The sequence below is a fragment of the Lithobates pipiens genome, unplaced genomic scaffold (genome assembly GCF_037356315.1).
Source record: "Lithobates pipiens isolate NorthernLeopardFrog02 unplaced genomic scaffold, aLitPip1_a1.2 Scaffold_18, whole genome shotgun sequence".
NCBI classification, from domain to species: Eukaryota; Metazoa; Chordata; class Amphibia; order Anura; family Ranidae; genus Lithobates; species Lithobates pipiens.
Window position 1 is genome coordinate 306159477 of NW_027507758.1, and position 24224 is coordinate 306183700.

Consider the following 24224-nt stretch of genomic DNA (forward strand, 5'->3'; position numbering starts at 1 on the left):
TCCATAAAAGGGGTTTGCTATAGAGCAGAAGAGATGAAGCAGGCAGCAGCAGCGGGGGTCCACATACTAATGGCACCCAGTATGAAACAAGGGTGACAAGTCCCAAACTATCTTACCGCTGCTCCCATGTAGTCTGGGTATCCTGTGGGCTCCACTTGACTGTCTTTTCCCACAAAAATGTTAAAGCAATGTGTATGGCCTGTGGCCTTCTCACAGAGCTTATACATTTGGACTCGTTATCTGACACACTTACTGAGAAGATATTGCTTGATTGCAAGCCTGCCAGTAAAATGCACAAGGGACTCATCAATGCACATGTTTTCTTGAGGTGTATAAACATTTTCAAATTTCTGGAACAGGTAATTTATGAGGCCAAATTTGTGGAGCTAATCATAGTCAGGGTCACCCCGGGGACAACAGAGGTTATTGTCACTGAAATGCGGTGGCTATTGCAGAAGAGACCACAGAAATATGATGAATCGGGAATGTGGACTAATATAACTGCATTTCATTCTTTTTTGTTATGTCCATGTTAAGGGTTAAGCCGAAAAAAGTTTTCAATTAGAAAACCATGATAGGTTTCCACTCAAATGGCCTTGTAAGTTATGAATTTGGGTTGGCGGCGATGTACTGTAGGGGATAAGCATGACCTCACAATTAAAGTATAGAGGTTTTCTGTGAAAAACAGCTCAAGAATGTCAAGGGGTGTTGTTAAGTTGGCTATTTGCCACCTGAACCCCAGGTGACGCTGGTAATGTGGGTATAACAACTCCTGCTCAATCTGGGGGCAGACAGTTAGGGTTTTTAAGCACCTCTGGAAGGCTACTGTAGTCTCCTATGGGCCCGTCCTCAAATTCTTGGTGGCTGCAGTTGCATTATGCAACTAGTACTAGCCACCTCACCAACATGTACTGCACTGCTGGTGCTCACCACTTCACAATGAAATGCTGCAGTATGTACTATGCTGTTGGTGCTTGACAAAAAGTAGTGCAACGCTAGTACTTGTGCCTTGCTGCATCTGAGCATCATTACAGTATGTGTTTCTAGCACTGCAGCAACATGGGGTCAAGTAAACCTGATTTTAGCATAGACCTCTTCAACATTGTCCAAGCTAGCTGTTAGGGTGCCATTGCTTGCTACAGGTTCTTTCTCTTAGCCTGATTTTGACAGTGAGGCCTCCCCTTTGCTCTTATCTGTTATACTCAGAATCCTGTACACCTCCTCACTAGTGTACTTTTTTTTTTTTTGTTTTTTTTTACACTTTGGACACTAACTTTACAGGTATCTAGGGGTGACTATGGAAAATAGAGCCCCTGGCTAGCAATCAGGGACCTCTTTGCGTATTGCGTACTAGAAATAAAATGAATTGCTTGTGCTAGCATAGATCAGTCCTGATCTTGCTAACACTGTGGTCTTGCAGACAATGGGGCTGATTTACAAACGCTTTGCGCCATGAGTTGCGGCGCACGCCAATGCACAACAGCCATTATTGTATTCACAAAGCATTTGCGCCTGTAACACAGCGCAATTCCCCATTTACTATAAACATGCTGGCGCATGGGAGGCGCCGATCGGTGCGCTGCTATAGACCTGGCGCACGCATTATTCAACTCAGAATTAAAAGAAGGTGGAAGTGCCAATATTATGGGGGTGATGTGAGGAAGTATATTTATAACTGTCCAAGTAACAAATATGGGGACCCCCAGATCCCGGCCTCCCCCCCTGTGTGAATGGTAAGGGGGTTCCCCTACCATTTCACCATAAAAGTGACAAAAGTGTTAAAAATGACAGTTCCTTTATTAAAGTCTTCTTCTTTCATCTTCTTTCTTCTGGTCCTCTTCCTTCTTCTTTCCTTCATCCTTTGGTTTTTTCCTCCATCTTCTTCTTCCTCCAATCCTCTGCTTCTTGCTCCGGTGTTCTCATCCAGCATCTTCCTCCACGGCATCTCTTCTTCCTTGCTTCATTCTTGGGCTGCTCCACGCAATGGGAGGCTCCTGCTGTGTGACGCTTCTCTTCTTCTGAGACTTATATAACGGAACCGTGCGTCGTAGGGGGCGGGGTCACCGGGTAGCTCCGCCCTCCATTATGTAAGAAGTGTCAGAAGAAGAGAAGCGTCACACAGCGGAAGCCTCCCATTGAGCTGAGCGGCTCGAGAACAAATCGAGGAAGAAGAGATGACGTGGAGGAAGATGGCGGTCGAGAACACTGGAGCAAGAAGCAGAGAATTAGAGGAAGAAGAAGATGGAGGAGGAAGAAACCTAAGGATGAAGGAAAGAAGAAGGAAGAAGACCAGAAGATGAAAGAAGAAGACTAATAAAGGAATTGTCAAAAACTCTTATCATTTTTAACACTTTTGTCACTTTTTTGGTGAAATGGTAGGGGTACAAAAGTACCCCCTTACCATTTCACACAGGGGGGAGGCCGGTATCTAGGGGTCCCCTTGTTAAAGTTGGCTTCCAGATTCAGATAAGCCCCCCCCGCCCGCAGACCCCCACAACCACCGGCCAGGGTTGTGGGGATGAGGCCCTTGTCCCTATCAACATGAGCACAAGGTAAATTGGGGGGGACCCCAAAGCACCCTCCCAATGTTGAGGGCATGTGGCCTGGTACGGTTCTGGAGGGGGCGCTCTCTCGTCTCCCCCTCTTTTCCTGCGGCCTGCCAAGTTCCGTGCTCGGATTAAAATCCATGCCAGACCTGAAGGGCCTGGTATGGATTGTGTGCGGGACCCCCACGCCATTTATTTTTCTGCCACGGAGTTCCCCTTAATATTCATACCAGACCTGAAGGGCCTGGTATGCTCTTGGCGGGGAACCTATGCCGTTTTTTTTTTATTAAAGTCGCCTGGCCTGGGGGCGACTTAAAGTTGTGTTGTAAGTCGCCCCAAGACGCACTGTGATTCACACTCAAGTCATGCCTCCCAAAGTCGCGCTGGAAGTCGTGTTGCCCCTGTGTGAATTTATCTGGCGCACAAATTAAGGTATGAACCAGCGCAGCGCATTCATCTTAGTAAATTAGTAAATCAGTCCCAATGTATCAGAGGTACATGGAAAATTTACACTGCACTTGTTATTGGGGGGGGTTGTTAAACGCAAGTGCTGGCAGTGAGCAGGTCTGATCCTGCTAACACTGCATTTTTGGGGACACTAGTATAGTTCTGACCATGGCTAGGGTACAGACACATATCATTAGCAAACACACAAGATTATATAGGATTTTAAATTTAATTTCAGCAGCAGGAGGGGAGGGGGTGGGCACGGACATGGAGCTCACAGGCAGGGAGGGGGAGAGAGGAGAGAGGACAGAGGAGAGACAGGAGCACTATGGATGACGGAGGCACGTAAACTGACCGTGGTATCAGGGCTCAGCAGGCATGATATACCGTGGTCAGTTTACAGAGGGGAGGGCAGAATCAGCCAGGTATTTCTGGGGTTACAGGAGACCAAATTACACAGCACAAGCACTGTGCTGTATAGCATGCTTTAAAGGAACAGGATCTTTTTTTTTTTTTTTTTGGATAACAAACGCCTCATTTTGTTTTATTTCTTTTTCACAGCTATACGAAGCCATTCACCTGCAAAACCTGTGCTCATCTTTGTGTCATCCAGGCGTCAGACTCGGCTGACAGCTATTGATTTAATTGCTTTCTTAGCAACAGAAAATGATCCCAAACAATGGCTCAATATGGATGAAAGAGAGGTAATTTTTTACTTAACATACAGTACATGTGTGTCTCCCTAAGGTAAATTACTATACCGATAATAGTTGTATTTCTTAAAATTCTGAATTTATCACTGGCTTTGTAAAATAGTATTTAGTAAATCTGTTATATGTATAGTGTTCGTTAACAAGGAGGAATATATACAGAGAAATACTTATACAGCCGTTGAAACAATTGTTTGTTTTTACAGAAAGGCCAAATTGTTCAAACAATGCTAAGCTAGGTTCATCAATGACCTGTTTACTGATTACATGCAAACAAAAATAGCAACCTTTCTACTGAAAAAACCTGCTATCTTGTGTGGAGATATGAGGGTGGGAGCCCAGGGGGTGCATATAAACATTTTTTGTGATAACGGGTAAGATTTTAAGGAGTATTTAAGAAAAACTTTGGAGATGTTCGTATCTTCCAGGGTGGCTCCCGATACTCCCAGCTAAAACCCAGAGCACAAATAGTGACTACAGCTTCTTGATTGTGCTGCCTTCCTACCTCCTCTTGCACTTCTACTTCTTGTTGGCTAGTGAGGTGACCTGTTGAATTTTTGGTAAATACAAAGGTGAGATAAAGTGCGTCCATAAATCATTTTTGAGGCTTTAGCTTCCATATGCTCTCTGGGTTTTGGGGATCCTAAGGGCCGGTTCACACAGGGGCAGCACAACTTTGCAAGGTGATCTGCACATGACTTCAGCGGTGGCTTGCAAAATGACTTCTGTATAGAAGTCAATGCAAGTCGCCCTTAAGTCGTCCCAAAGTAGAACAGGAACCTTTTTCTAAGTTGGAGCGACTTGAGTCACTCCTATTAGAACTGCTCCATAGTACAGAATGGAGCCCGACTTGTCAGGTGGCTAGGTCGTCTGACAAGTCGCCACTGTGTGGACTGGCACTAAGACTGAGTAAAGTATAAACATAAAACTAAAATAAAAATGAAAGTTACCCTTAACTAAAAACATTTGAATCATATAGACTTGGGTGGCAGGATGTGCCTTCAATAACCCAGTCCTAATATTTCCCTGGCTACACAAGAGTGATCTACCGCAGCACTTAGCCAGCAAGTGTGTCTAACATCATAACATCACATACGTTATCTGAACTTATACCATTCAGTAGATTTTATATGTGCACCTATCTTTTCATTGTTTCGGTGACTAAAGTAATGCATGTTTTAGCTATTACTATGAGGTATCTGTTTAACAGAAAGCAATTGGCTAAACTTATCACATTATTTTTATGTAAAAATAATGAATGTTCTGATTAAAGTTTTCAACAGATATGGTAAACATATGGTGTGCAGATTGATCATTTGCAAAGAAAAATATTGATTGCAGATTATAGCAAATTGTAAATGTGGACTGTTGTTGTTGTAGTATTGGTACTCAGCAATAAGGGTGTTTTGCACTGTTTAGAGCTGTGCTTGTGCAATCATTAATAGCCATGCTTTGTTATATTAATGCTTCTCTGCTCATAAATTATACACTTTGTATTCCATGGAGTGTTTGATTAACTTGGCTGAGTGGGTGTTTTTTTTCTTATCGTGACTGTTTTGAGACTTCTGGTCTAAAGGGTTTTATACATCACAGTTTACGGTGTGGTTTGGTAGTACAGTGCCTATTGAAGCAGGAACATGGATTCATTTGTTTTTTTACATTTATATATGAATAATTATGCTGTCCGTGAAATAATGTTGAGGTGCTATAGATATTAGGGAGCTAAACACCTGCAGACCACTTCACTCTTTCAATATATATACTCTGATCAGCTATAACTTTATGATCCCTGACAGGTTAAGTGAATAGCATTGGTTATATCATTAAAATGGCATGTGAAAGTCATTGGGATATATTAGACAGTAAGTAAACATGTTGTCCCTGATGTTGATATGTCAGAAGAAGGGTTAAGGGTGTTCCTCTTACATCCCAAGCTGTAAACCAATTAATACGGTTGTTATTTATTTATCCTACTTTTCCCTGAAGTTAAAGGTGTACCACTTAAAGTGTATGTAAACCCTCACCTTACAAATAGAAATATGCAAAATTAGAAGTGTCACACAACAATTAAATTCAATACAAAAAAACATATTGTAAACCCAACAACGCATGTCACAACTGATGCGTTCATAAACACCAGTTATGGGGGTATTTGATCATCTCTGCAGTTTTTATTTTTTGCACTTTAAACAAAAATGTAAAAAAAATAAAAAATAAAACAATTTTGTACTTTTTGCTGTAATAAATAGCCCCAATTGTTTTGTTTTTTTAAAAGCTATTTTTTTTCCTCAGTTTGGGCCGATATGTATTCTTCTACATATTTTTGGTAATAAAAAATTGCAAAAAGTGTATACTGATTGGGTTGCGCAAAAGTTATAGCATCTACAAAATAGATGATAGATTTATGTCATTTTTATTTTTATTTTTTTTCACTAGTAGTGGCAGAAATCTACGATTTTTAGCGAGACTGCAACATTATGGCGGACACTTTTGACACATTTTTGGATTGATTGACAATTATACAGAGTTCATGCGATAAAAATGCACTGATTGCTGTATAAATGTCACTAGCGGGGAAGGGGTTAACACTAGGGGGCAATAAGGGGGTTAACTTTATTCCCTAGGTGTGTGTTCTAACTGTGGGGGATGGGCATGACTATAGGAGCTGAGAGATTGTGGTTCTCAGCTCTCCTCACAGAACTGGGACGTGTGTTTACACATATGTCCCTGTTCTGCCTCTCATGCCCGCGATCGCTCGTGGCCGGCGGTCATCATGAGCATCGGCACACCCGCTGTGCAGCAGGTGCGCCTGCGTCTGCTATCCTCCTTAAAGTGACCAGAGTATAGCTACGACGGTTTGTGGAATCGTGCCAACCTGCAGCAGTATAATCACAGCGGCTGATCGGCAAGCAGTTAATATATACTGTGTAACATCAGAACATCATCACATGGAAAAATGCAGAAAAATAAAAGGCAGGATGAAACCTGAACTTATGGTGACGAGTAAAATGGTAAAGTAGTCGGGTCCCTTTAAGCAATTGTGTGCTTGTGCTAATAAATAATCTTCATATATCCTTAGTGTGCATAGAAAAAGGAGAGGATTCCACCACCATTCACACTCTGCTCTCGCTTTAATGAATGGAATTAGGGGAACTAAAAATAGGTCAGTTGCGCATTTCCCTTTTAGGGGTTCACTCCATTGCACTGTTTGTCTCCCCTCATAAACTTCCTTCTTGGTCTTTAGATGTTATCCCATCTGTTCCAGACACCTCCAGGTCTTCTCGGCACTATCCTCCGATAGTATAATACCGTATAAGACTTAATGATCTCATGAATGAATGAAGGTAAACTACCTTCAGCTTTTAGAACCACCTTAATGGTTTTTTGTTTGCTACTGGTCAAACCTGTGGGTGGCAGTATAAACCAGATGTCTATGAATTAACAACCTTCTTTTCTGTGCATGCTTGCAGGCACCTCAGGAATATTATATGTTAAGTTCAGTGTTGTTTATCATTTTTATATAATTTAATTCTTTATGTGTTTGTTCACTTTTCAGATTGGTGTATACATGTATTAAAATGAAACTAAACTCTGAATCAAAATTAACTATTTCTAATCCTTATGTTGTTAGTATTAGAAAATAGATAGGAAGGTATTTTATATTTACTTATAATAATTATTATTTTAATTTTTTTTTTTTTTTTTTTGTGTTGCTTCCTGGTTTCTGGCAGGCCAACATTATATCATACATTCCAGGAGTATGTGTGGGTATTTTTCTTTTCTTGCTTCTGGGGGTGGGCTTTTTCAGTGCGCACCTCTTCCTTGCCTGCATGCTTCAGCTAAAGGTAGATGGATTCAAGGAAGTAAACATCTGCTCTTACTCAAAATGTTTACTGCTAGAAATCCTGGGGGGGGGGGGGGGGGGTGATTTCTCAACAAAATAAAGCATGGTGAAACGGATGGGTGGGTGAGTTTGCTTTGAATAATAAAAATGAATTGCGTAGCGTTTTCAGTTTGTGGTGCTCAGATACAGTTCAGTTCTTTTTTAACCGCTTCCCGACCACATTACACAGATATACTGTGGCAGAAGGGCATGTACAGGCAGATTAACGTACCTGTACGTTGCCCTTTAAGAGGTGGCATGTGCGCGCCCAGCAGGAGCTCCGTGACCATGATCGCAGGCCCCATGGACTCGATGTACACAGGCATACCCGCGATAGTCTCACAGTAAGGAAGAACCGTTCTGCCTAATGACACAGTCACTGATCACCGCTCCCTGTAATCGACCCCTCACCATTAGAATCACTCCCTAGGACACACTTAACCCCTACAGTGCCACCTATTGGTTAACCCCTTCACTGCCAGTGAAATTTTTACAGTAACCAATGCAAACTTTTTATTAGCATTGATCGCTGTATTAATGCCAGTGGTCCCACAAATGGGTCAAAATTGTACGATGTGTCTGCCATAATGTCGCAGTCACAATAAAGATCGCTGCCATTACTACTAAAAAAAAAAAAAAAAAAATGCCATAAAACTATTTTGTAGACGCTCTAACTTTTGCACAAACCAGTCAGACGCTTATTGCGTTTTTTTTTTTTTAACCAAAAATATTTTTTAGATATATTTTGGGGATAGTTATAGCAAAAAGTAAAAAATAATGTGTTTTTTTTTTTCAAAATTGTTACTATTTTTTTGTTTATAGCGCAAAAAATAAAAACCGCAGAGGTGATCAAATACCACCAAAAGAAAGCTCTATTTATGGGGAAAAAAAGGACGTAAATTTTGTTTTGGAGCCACATTGCATGACTGCGCAATTGTCAGTTAAAGCGACGCAGTGCCAAATCGCAAAACGTGCTCTGGTCAGGAAGGGGGTAAATTCTTCTGGGGCTGAAGTGGTTAAAAAGGAAAAACAGATTATGGGGAAAAGCCTTTTTCATAGTATTGAAATTGTACAGCTGAAATACTTTAAAAAACATCAACAAACAAAACATTTGAAATAATTATATGTACTGTTATTTTTTAAGTATTACGTTTTTTTTCAACTACATTTATACACTGTTCAATTTAATTTAACTTAACTACAGTTTATTTTGAAATGCTGAATTGCATGTAGTTAGCACTGGAAATGACTGGCAGACTCTATCCCTTCCACTTTACATAAGCGATAAGCCCCCTATGCCAATTTTAGAAGATTAACTGGACAGCTGGCGGAGTGTCCTGACGTAACTTGATGATGGTGTGTTCCTAGTACTCGAGAATGTGTCTACTTTTATTTTGTATGAAGCTATTTTTAAACTAATTGAGATAAAATGACGTCCAGACATCAGATATATTTTTATTACTTATGTATTCCAGTGGTAATTTTCAGAGTGTATATTCCATCATTTTAAAACCTTACTGTTATTAATTTATTTTGACATTTATTGCTCAGTACACTTTCCAGCAGTGTAGATGGTGATGTGGACTAAAAGTTCACTGAGTGAAAGATCATCTACATTTTTTTTTTGTGCAGAGTGGCAAATTATGACAGCAAGAGCACTTTCAGATAAATTGAGTCAAATTTCTGACTTTGTTTTCTCCCAGTCCTCCCAGTTCTCCTTCAATTGCGGTATCATTTAATGCCACTACGAATTGTAGGATGTTGATTCATTCTGGTGAAAAATAATGCTGCATAGCACTAAGAGATCAGATCAGTAAATAACAGGAGTTTCTATAGAAGGTATTTTTGTGAGTATCACATCAGTGGCTTTGAACGGGGCAGTGGCTGAGTGTCAAAACCTTTGATAATATGGAAATTTGTAGAAATCGAGATATTCTAGTCTGCATGTCAATTTTGTTGTGTTCTCTCTATGAAAAGTTGATGGATGACTTTTAACACCAAAAGAGGCCAAGTACTTTGCACTAGAGACCAACAGAAACTCTGATAGCTATGGGTTGCTCATATTGAGTTATTAAAAGATAAGTATGGGTTTGGGGGTTATTGTAGAATCATACTTGCCTAGGTGGATGCAGCATCAGTCTGATGCTGCATCTGTCCCCCAGCGCCTCTTCACTGAGATCCGAGCGAACCAACATCACTGATGGATCGGTTCTCAGGGATCCCCGAGCAGAGAGCTGCTGACTGTCAATCAGCATCTCCCTTCTCTGCTCCTCCACACTCACTGGATCGCTGAGCTGTGGAGGGTTGGGGAGCAGCCATCTCAGCCTCTCAGCGGCTAATTAGCTGCTAGGATTGCTTTTACATGAAAGCTGACCATTGGGTGAAAAGAACAATACCAAGAGGATACCTGAACCCACAGGCATCATTCTGGTATAACGCTCAAAGTCCAGCAACATACCAGTACATTGCTGGTTATTGTTGGACATATATTGTAATGTTCTTTTTTCATCCAGCCTGTAGGCTGAACAAAAAAGGAGATTAAACAGTGGGTACGCCCACCATTAGAATACTGCCCTGCATCCACCCACTTCTAATGATGGGCATACATGCCCCATTTATTTTTTTTATTTTTTAACTGTGGTGATGAAATCACCTTCTACAGCGCTGGAGTCACGACTTTACATATTGTGAGAGCAAACCCTATTGCTGTCAGAATAAAAAAAGTGCTGCAGCTGAATGGCGTACCTGCAAAGCAAATAATGGTTTACAATAAAATAAAATAATGTTAAAGTATAACATTAAGACATACCATGCCTGCAAAGCAAATACACAGTAAAAATAAAACATTACAGTTAAGCATAAAATACAGTAACGATAGAGAGAGAGCAAAAGAGAGAGATTTTGTTTTTTGCACTTTTATTTTAACTGTAACTTACTTTACCTTTCAGATTAGGGTCTCTCAAAATGTGATGGCCATCTCATCTTTCGAGACCCTGTGTAAGTGTGCCCTAGGACTGTGCAGTGCTGTACCCTATGCTAATATGCTATTAGTGCGTGGTAGCGATGGAAACATTCACCGATGCAGAGGCCAGGTCGGCCAGCACAGGAGGGACATTAATTGCTGGTGTCACGCCTATATCCTATATAGCGTTTTCTGCAGACACAGCATCTTCTTTGGGGTGACCTTTGACCTGAGGTACCACAAAGGACTTCTGGAAAGTGCCTCTCATGCAGCCGGCTCACTGCATGAGCATTGAGAAGTTGGACCACAGCACCGTCTGGAAAAAGAAGGGCTGTCATGATCTCTTGGTGGAATTTTAGGAAGAATCCAGTTCATCCTGTTTGTTCGATTTGTGTAGCACATAAGTGTACAGCAGAGCCAATTGGAATAAATATACAATTACTTATTTTTTATACCAGCATCTGGCCTTATGGGCAATTAAGTATGGCGTCATCATCTGGTCATTGAAGTCTACCCCTCCCATGTTAAGGTTGTATTTGTGGACACAGATGGGGCTTCACAGCAACACCAGTCACCATTGGAATCTCCACTGCGTGAAGAGAGGACAGAATGAAAACTTTCCGTGTGCCCCTCCACTTCGCTGCCAGCAAATTATATTACACTTCAAGCAAGCTCTCTCCCCCCATCTAAGTTGGGAATCTACAAGCCATTGGGGGAAGCCCTGGTGATTAGATCGCACGGTGCCACATGCACCTATTCCACAATTTAAAAGGTGACTAAAAATTGACACACTTGTGTTATAATTGTCCATGCACAAGTGGTACCCCTTTCCGAAAAAGGGTGACACCAAGGCCCAAACAATCGTGTGGTCTGGACAGTCTGGGGCTCCACGCGACTGTCTTTTCCCTTGTAAATCATAAAAATATATGTATATCCTGTTACTCTGTCACATAGTTTATACAACTTGACCCCATATCTGGCATGCTTGCTGGGGAGATACTGTTTGAAAGACAAGCGGACAGAAAACTTAATCAGGGACTCATCAATGCAGACAACTTGATTGGGAATAAACAGGGCTACAAACTGTTGGTTGAAATGGTTTTTTGAATTTTGTGGAGCCGATCGTATCTAGGGTCACCCCGAGGACAACCGAGTTCATTGTCATTGAAATGCATGAACCGCAAGATCTGCTCATATCACGTCCTGGTTATGGAAGCAGAGAACACGTGCATATGGTGAATTGGGTCAGTGGACCAATGTGACTGCAACGCGCTCTTTTTAGTAATGGCCATGAGAAGGGATAGGCCCAGAAAGGTCTTAAATTCTGGAACTGTAACAGGTTTTCATTCTCTGGCTAGGATCAACTGGGGATTAGTGGCGATGAATTGACCAGCATCCAAATTGCTTTGGTCCACAAAGTATATATAGAGTTCTTCCGTGAAAAACAATAAATAAAAATCAAGTGATGAAAAACCACCTGAATTCCGAGTTGGCCAGTGAATGGGGGGGAAGTATGGGCGCTGCAGAAGTGGTGAGCTCCCAATTAGCAGTGTGAAGGCCACTTTGGGCTTTGCGGGCCTGTGTTCGAACTCTTGGTGGCTGCTTGACACTACTTGTGCTAGCTACTGCACCAGCTTGAACTGCACTTATGGAAGTCGCCACGTCACCACGTGATACTGCAGTGCTGGTTTGTCTATGGCCACTATGTACTAGGCCGCTGGTGCTTGCCAGTTCACCAGAAGGATGAGCGGCACTAGTCCTGGCTCTCTGCTCCATGCAAGAGCCCTGCGGATTTTGCACCTCAGCAACAGAACAGGGTTGGATACGCCTAACCTTAATGGTGACCACTATGCTGACGTCAGAGCTATTTGTCAGGGTGCCACTGCTCTCTACGGGTTTGTATACTGAGCCTGAATCTTACAGTGAGGCGGCTTCCTCTTCACTCTCATCTGTCATCTCTGTCATGCCTCTTCACTAATGTACCTCTGTCTGGACATTTTGTCCTTTAAATTTACAGGTACAACTAGTGCGACTCACAGGCAAAAGAGCAACTGGTTGTCAGTGACTGCTTCAATCACTACCAAAGAAATTAACTGTTAACATTCTGCGAATGCTGCAGTTGTGTGTTGTGTTTTGCGACAGTGATTGATTGATACTGCACTTGGGTGGGATGGGTGAGCTGGGCTGGACAGAGGGGCTAAACGCAGGTGCTAGCTGGTGTTTGGGCTGATCCTGCGAACGCCGTTTTTTTATGAACACTAAACTTCTGAGGATACTAATATAGTTCTGATCAAATCAAAGATATTGATCCATTCATACACTACACTAGTAAGGGAGGTGTATGGTGTGTGCATGGGTGTTAGCTCTACTGGCACCAACGCTGACCCTAACTGACACTAAAACCTGTACTGAGGGCGATCAGGGGATTAAACCTTTATTCGGTAATATATGGTGGGTACCCTGACGGTATAAAAACCTGACGGTGACCGTAACTAGCGAACTGGCTAGCTAGCGTCACTCATGACACTAAATGCAGTGATCAGAAAAGAGATCTGTACACTATATTAGTGACACTGGTGATAGGGGGTGACAGGGTTAACTGTGGAGGGTGAACAGTGGGTTAAAACTTTATTGGGGGGTTAATGGGGGGTACCCTAAAGTTGCCTGGGCCTACTACTAGCTGCCCTAACGCTGATTAGTGTCACAAGTGACACCAATACAGTGATCATTGAAAAATCTGAAAACTGCACTTGGTGACATAGTAACAGGGAGTGAAGGGGTTGGGGGGGACAAGTGTGTACCTATGTGTACTGTGCCAATGTAGTGTTGGTGCAACTCACATTTAGATGTCCACTCTCCTCTCTCTGGAACCGAGAAGGGTTCCACAAGGGGAGGTGAAATCACTTCCTCTACCTGTGTTTTCAATTTCACAGGCAGAGGAAGCATTTTATTCGGCAGAACTGATCACCAGATCCAGGCCAGAAATCATTGGCCTGGAGACTGATCGGTTTTGAAGCAAATGTGATCACTGCGGGTGTACGCCCCCCGACGTACCATGATGGCAATTTCACCCTGGAGAGCCAACCTGCCACAGTATAAATGCGGTGGCTGGTCTTTAACTGATTAATTGAATTACCCATTTTTTCAGACTACTGTGTCATATATATGACTTGCCTAGGGCTCAGGTCACACTAATGATCCTGCCACCAAAATATGCAGTGAGAACACTCACCTGCTTGCATGTGTTACTCCCCTGCCACAGGATGAGTGAGGTGTCTCTCTCTTCCTGAAAACATGCCGCAAAATGTAAGTTGCTAGCAGGAGATCTTTTGGTGAGGAATCAACATAAACAAGCAGGTGAGTGTTTCCCCTCTCCTGTAGTGTCCTGCAAAGTGATTCTGCTGCTAGCAACAGGATTGCTAGTGTGACGTGACCAAAGTGAGGAGACACCGGTTCAGATATCCGATTACAAGTGAGGAAAAATACAGCAGACGACATAAAGGAGGATTGATGCTAATGTGAATTTTCACATTTGCAGTGGCTGTGTGTCACATTCCCCATAATCCTTTCTGTGGGAAAAAAAAAACACTTATTGTTATTGAACCCCATGGTTCTTCCAGACACATATCAAATATATATATTTTTTTATTACATTCGCTGGGCCAGTCCCTTTTCCTCAGCATAACAAAGCTAAACAGGTCTAACTCAGGAAGAAAGAAATGTTCTTCTATCTTCTACCATGAACAGAGAGAATCAATGTGCACTCCGTTGACTGGCTAACTCGCCAAATTTATTTGACCTTCTAAAAAGACAGTCAAAAAACACTGAAAAATGATGTGCAATATTCAGTGATGCAAAAGGCTTCCTATCTCCTTAGGTATTACCATTAAGAAAATAAAAAATAAAAAGTCTCATAGCATGAAAAGAGGTTCATGGGGGAACAGTGTATCTTTATTAAAACATCAGGGTTAAAACAAACCATACTAACAAGGCAAGTGTTCTGCCCAGCACTCAGAAATTACAGCATACAAGCTCCATAAAACTGCAAACTTTAGTCTTTGGTCACGTCACTGGATGAAGACTGCTCCCTTGTGTGGAGCAGTGGAACAATACCTTCCAAAATGTTTTATTAAACCAGCAATCACCAGAACTTGGTCAGATCTCATTACTTTAAAAAAATATGTTAAAGAAAGGTTTACACCTTGGAATTTGTGGGATTTGGCTAAAGGATCAGGAATGCAGTAAGGGGTGGTTTGGTTTTTCATAATTTCAAGCAGGTGCCTTTACATTAGGTCTAGTGATTCAAAGAGGGTAACATAACATAGAGAGATTACAAGATAACGTTGACAGTATTGTTTACACAAGCTACCAAGTAGAATTTCTATCCCTGCCCCCTCCTCAGTTCTTACCGTACAATCTGCCAGCTTCACGTCAAGGACATTCAGACTGGTGGGCTGTCCTGAACCAACTTCAGGCACAAGGAGCTGTAATCCCAGTTCCTGCAGAAGAAATTCAAAGGGTTTTACTCAAACCTATTTATGGTCACCACATTTTGGACTAAAAATGCCTGAACACAGATATCTGCATGTCTCTAAATTTCCCATGAAGTTATTGTTTCTCTCAGACCAAGGTCATTTCCAGAATCAGTTGACATGCAAGGTCCCTATTTTCAAACTAAAATTTTAACATTTTTGCACTCCCTTCTGTTCTCTCTTCTGCACCCAAGAAAACTCACAAAGGCACTTGATCGCTCCTGGCCTTGCTAAGATCTCACGGCATCCATGTCATGGGATACCTAGATTACCTGCTGCTGAAAGATTTCTCAGTAATGGTCCTGTCTTCGAAACATATAAAGGACGAACCAGCCCCTTCAAATTTATGGATGGGTATTCAACCTTCCTATCACCTAGTGCTGCTTCTCCACACAGTATAACTATAGGGGCATATCTGATTTGGTCATCCCCACCTTGTTCAGTGTGAAAATCTCCTTCTCATAAGATCAACCATCACATTTGGAAGGCCTTTTTTGGCCTGTCCGAAAGCATGTCAATACACTGCAATATTCTGTTCCATGCATCTTTGACCTCCTCCAGTCTGGTCTAGACAAGTATCTGGGTCTTATTACTCCAGAGGGACATATTTCTGCCCTATCCATTATATTCTAAAAATATATAACATATGACTCTTTTATATAAACACTCTCTTTATATAATGTGTGGCTCATGTTAATCCCTATATAAATGTGAAAAAAAATGTGCGCTATCCCTGTGTATAAACCACCTATTACTCAACTCTATATACTATAGGAGGCAGCTTTACACCACAGTGTAAAAATCATCCATATATAATAACTTTGTGAGTCCATCTTTTCTTTTAAACATATATACAGCCCATAAATAAATGACTCAATGTCTGTGAAAAAAAAGGTTGCAGTCCCATATACCAAAAACTCTTCAGTAATTGCTTCTGATCACCACAATGCCCTTCACCCCACCAATGGGTGTCTTCTCACCTGCTTGAATGAACCTCACTAATTAAAGTAGGTCTATATGTGCTGTGCAGTGGCACCGCTCCCACTGGCTGTATACTCCAAGTCCTTAGCTCCCAGCAGCTCTCAGCTTGGTGTCAATCATATAGGAGGCAAGAGGAAAAAAAACATAGTGCAAATCGCTAATAAAAAGTATTTATTTCCATATAAAAATCCACTCACATTTCAGAAGTAAAAAACAGACATTTCGCAATACAATCCTCAACATACACAGCTACACCTAGTCCTAGCATAATTATGTCACTGCCCACCTTGCGTGTAGCGTCCAGTGGGCTTTCTCAAAGGTCCACTGGCTCTTGTTTCTTGTGGACTTGTTTGCGCTAGTTTACTATTTTGTTGCTCACCCCTCAGTTTATTGCTATGGGACGTCTCGATTGTCTAAAGACCCTTTGATCCTTGTGACCCAGTAGCTGAGGACTTGGGTAGTAAGGCTGGTTAGAAAAAAGCACCAGGAACTACCCCACAGTCAATATTTTTGAGCACCAAAACTTTTCATCACGTTCACCTTATTGTGGTATTGGTTAAGGCTGAGGGAAATGAGCACTGGTGCCATCTTCTTGGTTGAAGTGGAAGCACCATTCTTGCCACTACTCATTTTATATTTTTATCAAGGTCTCTAAATTTATTTTTCTAAAATGAAAAGGAAAGCAAAAATTAGACCAAATGGTCACCTGTGCCAAGGAATTTTATACTTAACGATATTCCTTCAGTAAAATTCCAACCTTCTATATATAAATGTACATACTAAGTTATCTTTAAAAAAGATTGTTTATGGAGTTTATATATGTATTCTCTTTTTATATACTGAGCTATTAACCTTACCAGTCACTTGATGCTGATAATGTCTCGTATTCCAAGTACTGGTCTGTTACAACAGCTTGCCTAATATATTAATTCTGTTTTATTGCCAGTGTTTGCATTTAGCAGCTAACGTAGAATGCCAACATGTCTGCTCTTTGCAGAGAGCTTGCTTTTTATGACACCAAAGTGCCTCATAAAAAGTGAACACTCAATTATGACAGAGAAGTTTTTACTTCATTTAACATCTGCAGCAGATGTGATGTTAGTAAATCTCTGCATAAAAGACTTACTTAACTTTCGTAAATGTGTCTCATGGCACATGTCCCTTTCACAAGGCGTCACAGACAACCTAGGGGCATTGCTCTGAAGCATATGGTACGAATCTGATATTCACTGAAATCATAACACTAATAATTAGTGCTCTAAAAACTGGAAAAAAATCAATAACTTGCAAATATGCTACAAATAGCATGTGCACTTAGCATCTTGAAACAATACATCACACTCAAAGGGATAGAACTGGGCTGCACAATCTGTTAGCTCATTCTCATCCAATCTGGTCTTGCCTTTCCTTTTGGAGCCAGGATTGTCATCATCTTGCTGAATTATACCCTGGCTCAAATGCTTTTCAGACACAGGGCAATGTATCTGCTCAAAAAGCCTTTTTTCACACCAATAAATTTGAACACTTCCAATCGCAGGTATCGGAACCATGAGGAAATGGTTCATCATTTTACGCATGTTCAAAGGAGGAGGAATTACTACTATTCAGCTTTGAAGAAGATTGGATTTGTCATGAAGGAAGTTTTATTTCTCAGTATGTAGTAAGAAAGCTTGCACTTTTGACTCGGCTTACAAGTGTAGAAAGCCTGAAGGCGGTGATTGGTTTCCGGGGCCTGTACATGGTTAGACTGCCAAAAAGTCCCACACATGTGGTATCCCCATACCCAAGAAAAGCAGAAGAATGTATTTTGGGGTGTAATTCCATATATAACCATGTCATGTTTGAACGATATATATCGTTTAATGACAACTTTGTGTAAAAAATAAATAATTTTCCTGAAACTTGTGGCAAAATATAAAATATTCCATGGGCTCAACATGTCTATCAGCAAATAGCTTGGGGTGTCTATTTTACAAAAAGGGGTCATGGGGGGGGGGGGGGTTTGAACTGTCCTGGCATTTTATGCACAACATTAGAAGCTTATGTCACACATCACCCACACTTCCAACCACTTGAAGACAAAGCATTTCTGATACTTTTTGTTTACATGAAAAAAATATATATTTTTTGCTAGAAAATTACTTTGAACCCCCAAACATTATATAGATTTTTTTAAAGCAAAGGCCCAACAGATTAAAATGGTGGGTGTGGCAATTTTTGTTTTGCACACAGTACAGGTTACCACTTTATATTTACAGAGCTCTACTGCTAAAATTACTGTCCTCGGTCTGACCTTCACGGTGATACCTCACATGCATGGTGCAATTGCTGTTTACATATGACACCAGACCAAGGCTTGCGTTGACCTTCGCACATTTTTTATTTTTTTTGCTTTTTTTATCATTTTTATTGTTATCTCATGGAATGTAAATATCCACTATGATAGCAATAGGTAGTGACAGGTCATATTTTTTGAAAAAAATGGGTTCTATTAGACCCTAGATCTCTCCTCTGCCCTCACAGCATCTGACCACACCAAGATCTGTGTGATAAAATGCTTTCCCAATTTCCCAATGGCGCTGTTTATATCCGGCAAAACCTAAGTCATGAAATGCTCATAGCTTCTGGTTTCTTAGACCATAGAGATAATTGGAGCTGGTCTGATCTCCGATCAGCTCTATGGTCAGCTGGTGGAACTCTACAAGCAGTTGGGGGAAACCCCCGGCGATTAGATTGCACGGTGCCAAAGTATAAGTGTAATAATTATCCATGTACAAGTGGTACCCTTTTCCGAATAAGGGTGACACCAAGTCCCACGCAATCTTACCAGCGTTTCCTATGTAGTCTGGGTAGTTTTCGGGCTCCATGTGACTATCTCTTCCCTCTTAAGCCATAAAACTATATGTATAGCCTGTTGCCCTTTCACAGAGCTTATACATCTTGACCCCATATCTGGCACGCTTGCTGAGAAGATACTATTTGTAAGACAAGGGGCCAGAAAACTTAATCAGGGACACCTCAATGCAGACAACTTGATTGGGAGTTAACAAGGCTGCAAACTGTTGGTTGAAGTGGTTTATGAGGGGCCAAATTTTATGGAGCCGATCATATCCAGGGTCACCCTGAGGACGAGGATTTCCTTGTCATTGAAATGCATGTACCGCAATATCTGCTTGTATTGTGTCCTCGCCGTGGAGGCAGAGAACACGGGCATATGGTGAATTGGGTCAGTGGACCAATATGAACTCAAATCACTTTTTTTGAACTATGCCCATGAGGGGGGATAGGCCCAGGAAGGTCTTAAATTCTAAAATCTAATAGGTTTCCAATCTCTGGCAAGGATCAACTAGGGATTAGCGGCAATGAATTGACCAGCATACAAATTGGTTCAAATTGGTCCACAACAGATCTATAGAGATCTTCTGTGAAAAACTGTGAAAAAAAATCAAGTGACATAAAATCAACTGTTTCCACCTGAATTCCGGGTTGGCCAGTGAATGGGGGAAGTACGGGTGCTGCAGAAGTGGTGGGCTCCCAATTCAGATTGGCAAATGCGCAGGGAGGGCACTATGGACTTGACGGGCCTGTGTTTGTCTTCTTGGTTGCAGCGGGACTCTACTTCTGCTAGCCACCTCACCAGCTTGAACTGCACTTATGGGACTCGCCACATCACCAAGTGTTACTGCAATGCTGGATGTACGACCAGGATGTACTAGGCTGCTGGTGCTTGCCAGTTCACCAGAAGAATGAGCGACACTAGTACTGGCTCTCTGCTCCATAAGAGAGCTCTGCGGTTCTTGCACCTCCTCAACAGCATATCGTGGTTGGGTACGCCTGACCTTGGCAGGGACCACTACTCTGTTGTCAGAGCTATCTGTCAGGGTGCCGCTGCTGTCTACTGGTTCGTATTCTGAGCCTGAATCTGACAGATGGGTGACTTCCTCTTCACTCTCATCTGTCAGGCTCAGAAACATGTAGGCCTCTTCACTAGTGTACCTTTGATTGGACATTTTGGCCTCTAAATTTATTGGTACAACTAGTGAAAATTGCAGGAAAAAAGAGCACCTGACTGTCAGTGACTGCTTCAAATGCTACCAACAAAAACTTGTGTTCGCTGGGATCATGCCTGACTGCTGCAGTAGTGACAGTGATTGATTGATACTGCACTTGGGTAGGCTGGGTGGAGGGGCAGGTGCTAGCAGGTATCTGGGCTGATCCCGCTAACGCTGCATTTTTGGGAACCCTAATCTTTTAGGGATGCTAATATAGTTCTTATCAGGTCAAAGATATCAATCCGTTCAGACACTATACTACTAAGGGAGGTGTATCGTGTGTGGGTGTTAGTGCTGCTGGCACTAATCTGACGCTGCCTGGGGCAACAGAGACACTAACTGATGCTAAAACCTGACTGATTTCACCCACCGGGTGATCAGGGGGTTAAACCTTTTATTAGGTAATATATGGCAGGTGCCCTGACGCAAGAGCTGCACAATTGATTGTTAAAAAAAATTGTGACCTTGATTCAACCCCCCTGACGATCTCTATTGCAGAGTTTGCCAATTCTTTCATATAACAAGTGGCTCCCTCAGCTGTCAAAAGAAAACATCTGGGCAGTCTGCCAAGTTTTTAACATGAAACATTGTAACTAACTCTTCTTTTTTAGATCAAAAGTAGACACTTCTGTGTGTAAAGAAAAAATCCAGGCAGTCTGCCAAGTTTTTAGCAATGTGTAAATGCAGGTAGTTTAAAGCGGGAGTCCACCGGGACTCCGCGTTTTTTTTTTTTTTTTAAAAGCCAGCAGCTACAAATACTGCAGCTGCTGACTTTTAAATAGTGACACTTACCTGTCCAGCGCGCCCGCGATGTCGGCACCCGAAGCCGATCGCTCGCTCGGCTGCCGGGTCCCGCCGCCATCTTGGGTATGGGAATCAGGAAATGGAGCCTTTCGGCTTCATTTCCCGGTTCCCTACTGCGCATGCGCGAGCCGCGCGGCGCAATCTGGACGGTCCCCGCTGCCTCTGGGAGCTGTGTGTTTCCCAGCAGGCAGCGGGGCACTTGCTGAAGGGGGCGGGCGCTGCGGAACGTACGCCCCGTTCCGCAGAGAGCTAGCCCGGAAGTGGGTGCAGTTACCTGGATTATCCAGGTAACTGCACCCCCCTCCCCCCTGAAAGGTGCCGATTGTGGCGCCGGAGGGGGGGGGGGGATTCCGATGAGCGGAGGTCCATTTTAGGGTGGACCTCCGCTTTAACTACTTAAAGTCTAAATCTTTTTCTGACACTTGTTTCTTAAGTTAAAATCAATATTTTTTGCTAGAAAATTACTTGGAACCCCCAAACATTATATATATTTTAGCAGAGACCCTAGCGAATAAAATGTCAATTGCTGCAATATTTTATGTCACACTGTATTTGCCCAGCGGTCTTTCAAACACAATTATTTGGGAAAAATTATACTTCAATGAATAAAAAATAAATAAAATTAAACAGTAAAGTTAGCCCAATTTTTTTTCCTCATTTTAGCCAGAATCGTGCAGCTCTACCTATACCCTATGCTATAAAATAATAACTAACCAGCATCACCCATGACACTAATATGGTGATCACTGGTGATGGGGTGATCACGGGGTTAAACCTTTATTAGGGGGGTTTAGGGGGGTCCCTAGACCTACCTGGGGCTACTACTAAGTACCATAACACTGATTATTGTGACAAATGACACCAGTACAGTGATCAAAGAAAAATATGAACACTGTATTGGGTGACACAGTGGCAGGGAGTGAAAGGGTTAACGGGGGGGGCGATTGGAGGGGTGAAAAGTGTACTGGTGTTAGTGCAGTGTTAGTGCAACTTACTGTGACACGTCTTCTCTCCTCTCTGGAACGGAAAAGAGTTCCACAAAGGGAGATGACATCACTTCCCCTGCCTGTGTTTACACTTACAGACAGGGGAAGGATTCCATTCACCAGAACCGATCACCAGGTCTAGGCCAGAAATCATTGGCCTGGAGACTGATCGGTTCTGAAGCAAATCCGATCGTCGAGGCCCCCTTACAGCTACGCCGCTTCACCCAGCCGAGCCAACCTGCCGCAGTACGACTGCCGCTACTGGTCCGGAACTGATTAAAAACGAGTCAAACAACTATGTGATAATAAATCCTTAAATAAAGTGAGGAGATGCTCAATGTCATCTCCTCATCTCTTCCCTCAAGAGGTTATAGCCATTGTCCTGAAAAAGAAGAGGTTTGTTTCAAGCTTTCTATGCAATCCTTTTCACTGTCCCAAGGCAAAAGGGTACACCCATCCCATACTGGATTTAAAGGTTCTCAACTCCTTAGTGTTCAAATATTCCATATGGTATTCACCTAGCCTGTCATTTGCTTCCCTCCATCTAGGAGAAATTCTCACTTCTGTGCACATTAATCAGTTGCCTACCTTTGGTGTCTTGCACACATCTATAAAACCCTACTTTGTACACATGGTTTCTCCTGTATGTCCTGCAGTTTCTACCTGGTATCTGTAGAAAGATGAGCTCCAGGGGAGCCAGCCAGAAGCCTTCCTCATTGAATGATCCTGCTGACAACCAATCACAGTGAGCATTCAGTATAACAGGTCAGACAAATCAAAAGTAATACAGTAGCTGTCTTATCTCCTGAGTTCCCTGTCAGACAGATGTATGAGTTAGAGAGCTGCAACTGACAGAGGAATATTTATTGTGTGCACAAGGAGTTAGTCAACTCTTAATTAACCAAGACATCCTCTTATTTTACTACTTAACCCATTAATTTCAACACGTATAAACATTATTTAACAGTTTCATCTCCTGTTCCATGTTTCTATTTTAAATTATGTGTTGGAAGAAAAATTGTATCATCTTTAAGAATTTACTGTTAAAAAAAATATGTGGTTTAAGGTATATCAGTTTCCTTTTAAATCAGTAAGAACTTTAAATTACTGATGCATTATGAGAAGAATGTAATATATGCAAAAAAACTTTAACATGTAAATAACATATGTAAATAGCTTTAACATGCTTTGTACCAAAAATGTAATTTTAATGTTGCAGTAAATAGAACAAGCAGCAGAATAAAATGATTGTTTTGTTGAGGTAATGGTACTTGTGTTCAAAATATTACTGATCAAACTTGGAAAAAAAAAGTTTTTTTCAGATTTTTACTCTTTTTCACTTAGGCTACTTTTACACTGTAGCTGCTCCGCGTCAGCGGTAAAGCGCCACTAGTTTTAGCGGCAATTTTGACCCCCCACTAGCGGCTGAAGAAAGGGTTAAAAGCGCCCATGTTACACTGCTGCCGATTCATTTCAAACTGCCCCAAAGATGCTGCTTGAAGGACTTTTCAGGAAGTCCTGCAAATGCACCACCCCTAGTGTGAAAAGTCACACTGGAATGAATAGGAGGCAGTTTTCAGACACTAGTTAGAGGCCCTACATCTCTATCTCTAAAATGCCAGAAAACCGCCGCAGTGTGAAAGCAGCCTTAAAATGCAAATACATTTTAAAAATTCTCAGAGGACTTTAGGATCATAAGAAAGCCCCGTTGCCCCCACCCAAAAAAATACAATATACTTTTCAATTCTTTATCATAAGTAATTACAAAGTTATGGACTATAGACTTGTGAACAAATGCATACCAGTTAAACCTATTGGGGATATTCCTTTGTCTATCCCTACTCTAAAGGTTACTTTTCTCATCATTGTCCTTTGTGGAAGGCAAATTTTGCTGCCTTTACCTGTAAAGAACCCTTTCTTGTTCTACACAAGGAGAAGGTTATTTTAAGACCCAGGGCTTCTATTTTCCCAAAGTGGTTTCTTACTGATACCTTAACCCGAACATTGCTCTAACATTTTTGGTACACGCTGTTTGAGTTTATCTCTCAGCTATAGCTTTCTTTTGACAATCTTTCTCTCTGTCAATTCTGACAGTCCACATAGGAGATAGACTGCTTCTTGTTCCACTGTTGCCCAGTGGATTTGATATCTCATCATTCAATCTTATGACCTCATAAGGACAAGGTTCTCTCTTTCACAGTCAAAGTGCGCTTTACTATTGTTTCATGGGATTTTCAGCACCTGGCATCTGTTTCTCTGATTTGCAGGGCTGCCACATTTACATCTATTCAAATGTTGGTTGTGTTTTACCAGATGGATGT

General features: G+C 41.8%; 1 protein-coding gene across 1 annotated transcript in view; it reads left to right on the forward strand.

The window, feature by feature from the left end:
• ASCC3 (activating signal cointegrator 1 complex subunit 3) overlaps nucleotides 1–24224 on the forward strand; it is a 1010279-nt gene that overhangs the window by 812410 nt on the left and 173645 nt on the right. The window contains exon 30 of the mRNA XM_077487192.1: nucleotides 3555–3697. Within this exon, the coding sequence (XP_077343318.1) occupies nucleotides 3555–3697 (143 nt within the window). The remainder of the gene's footprint in view (nucleotides 1–3554; nucleotides 3698–24224) is intronic.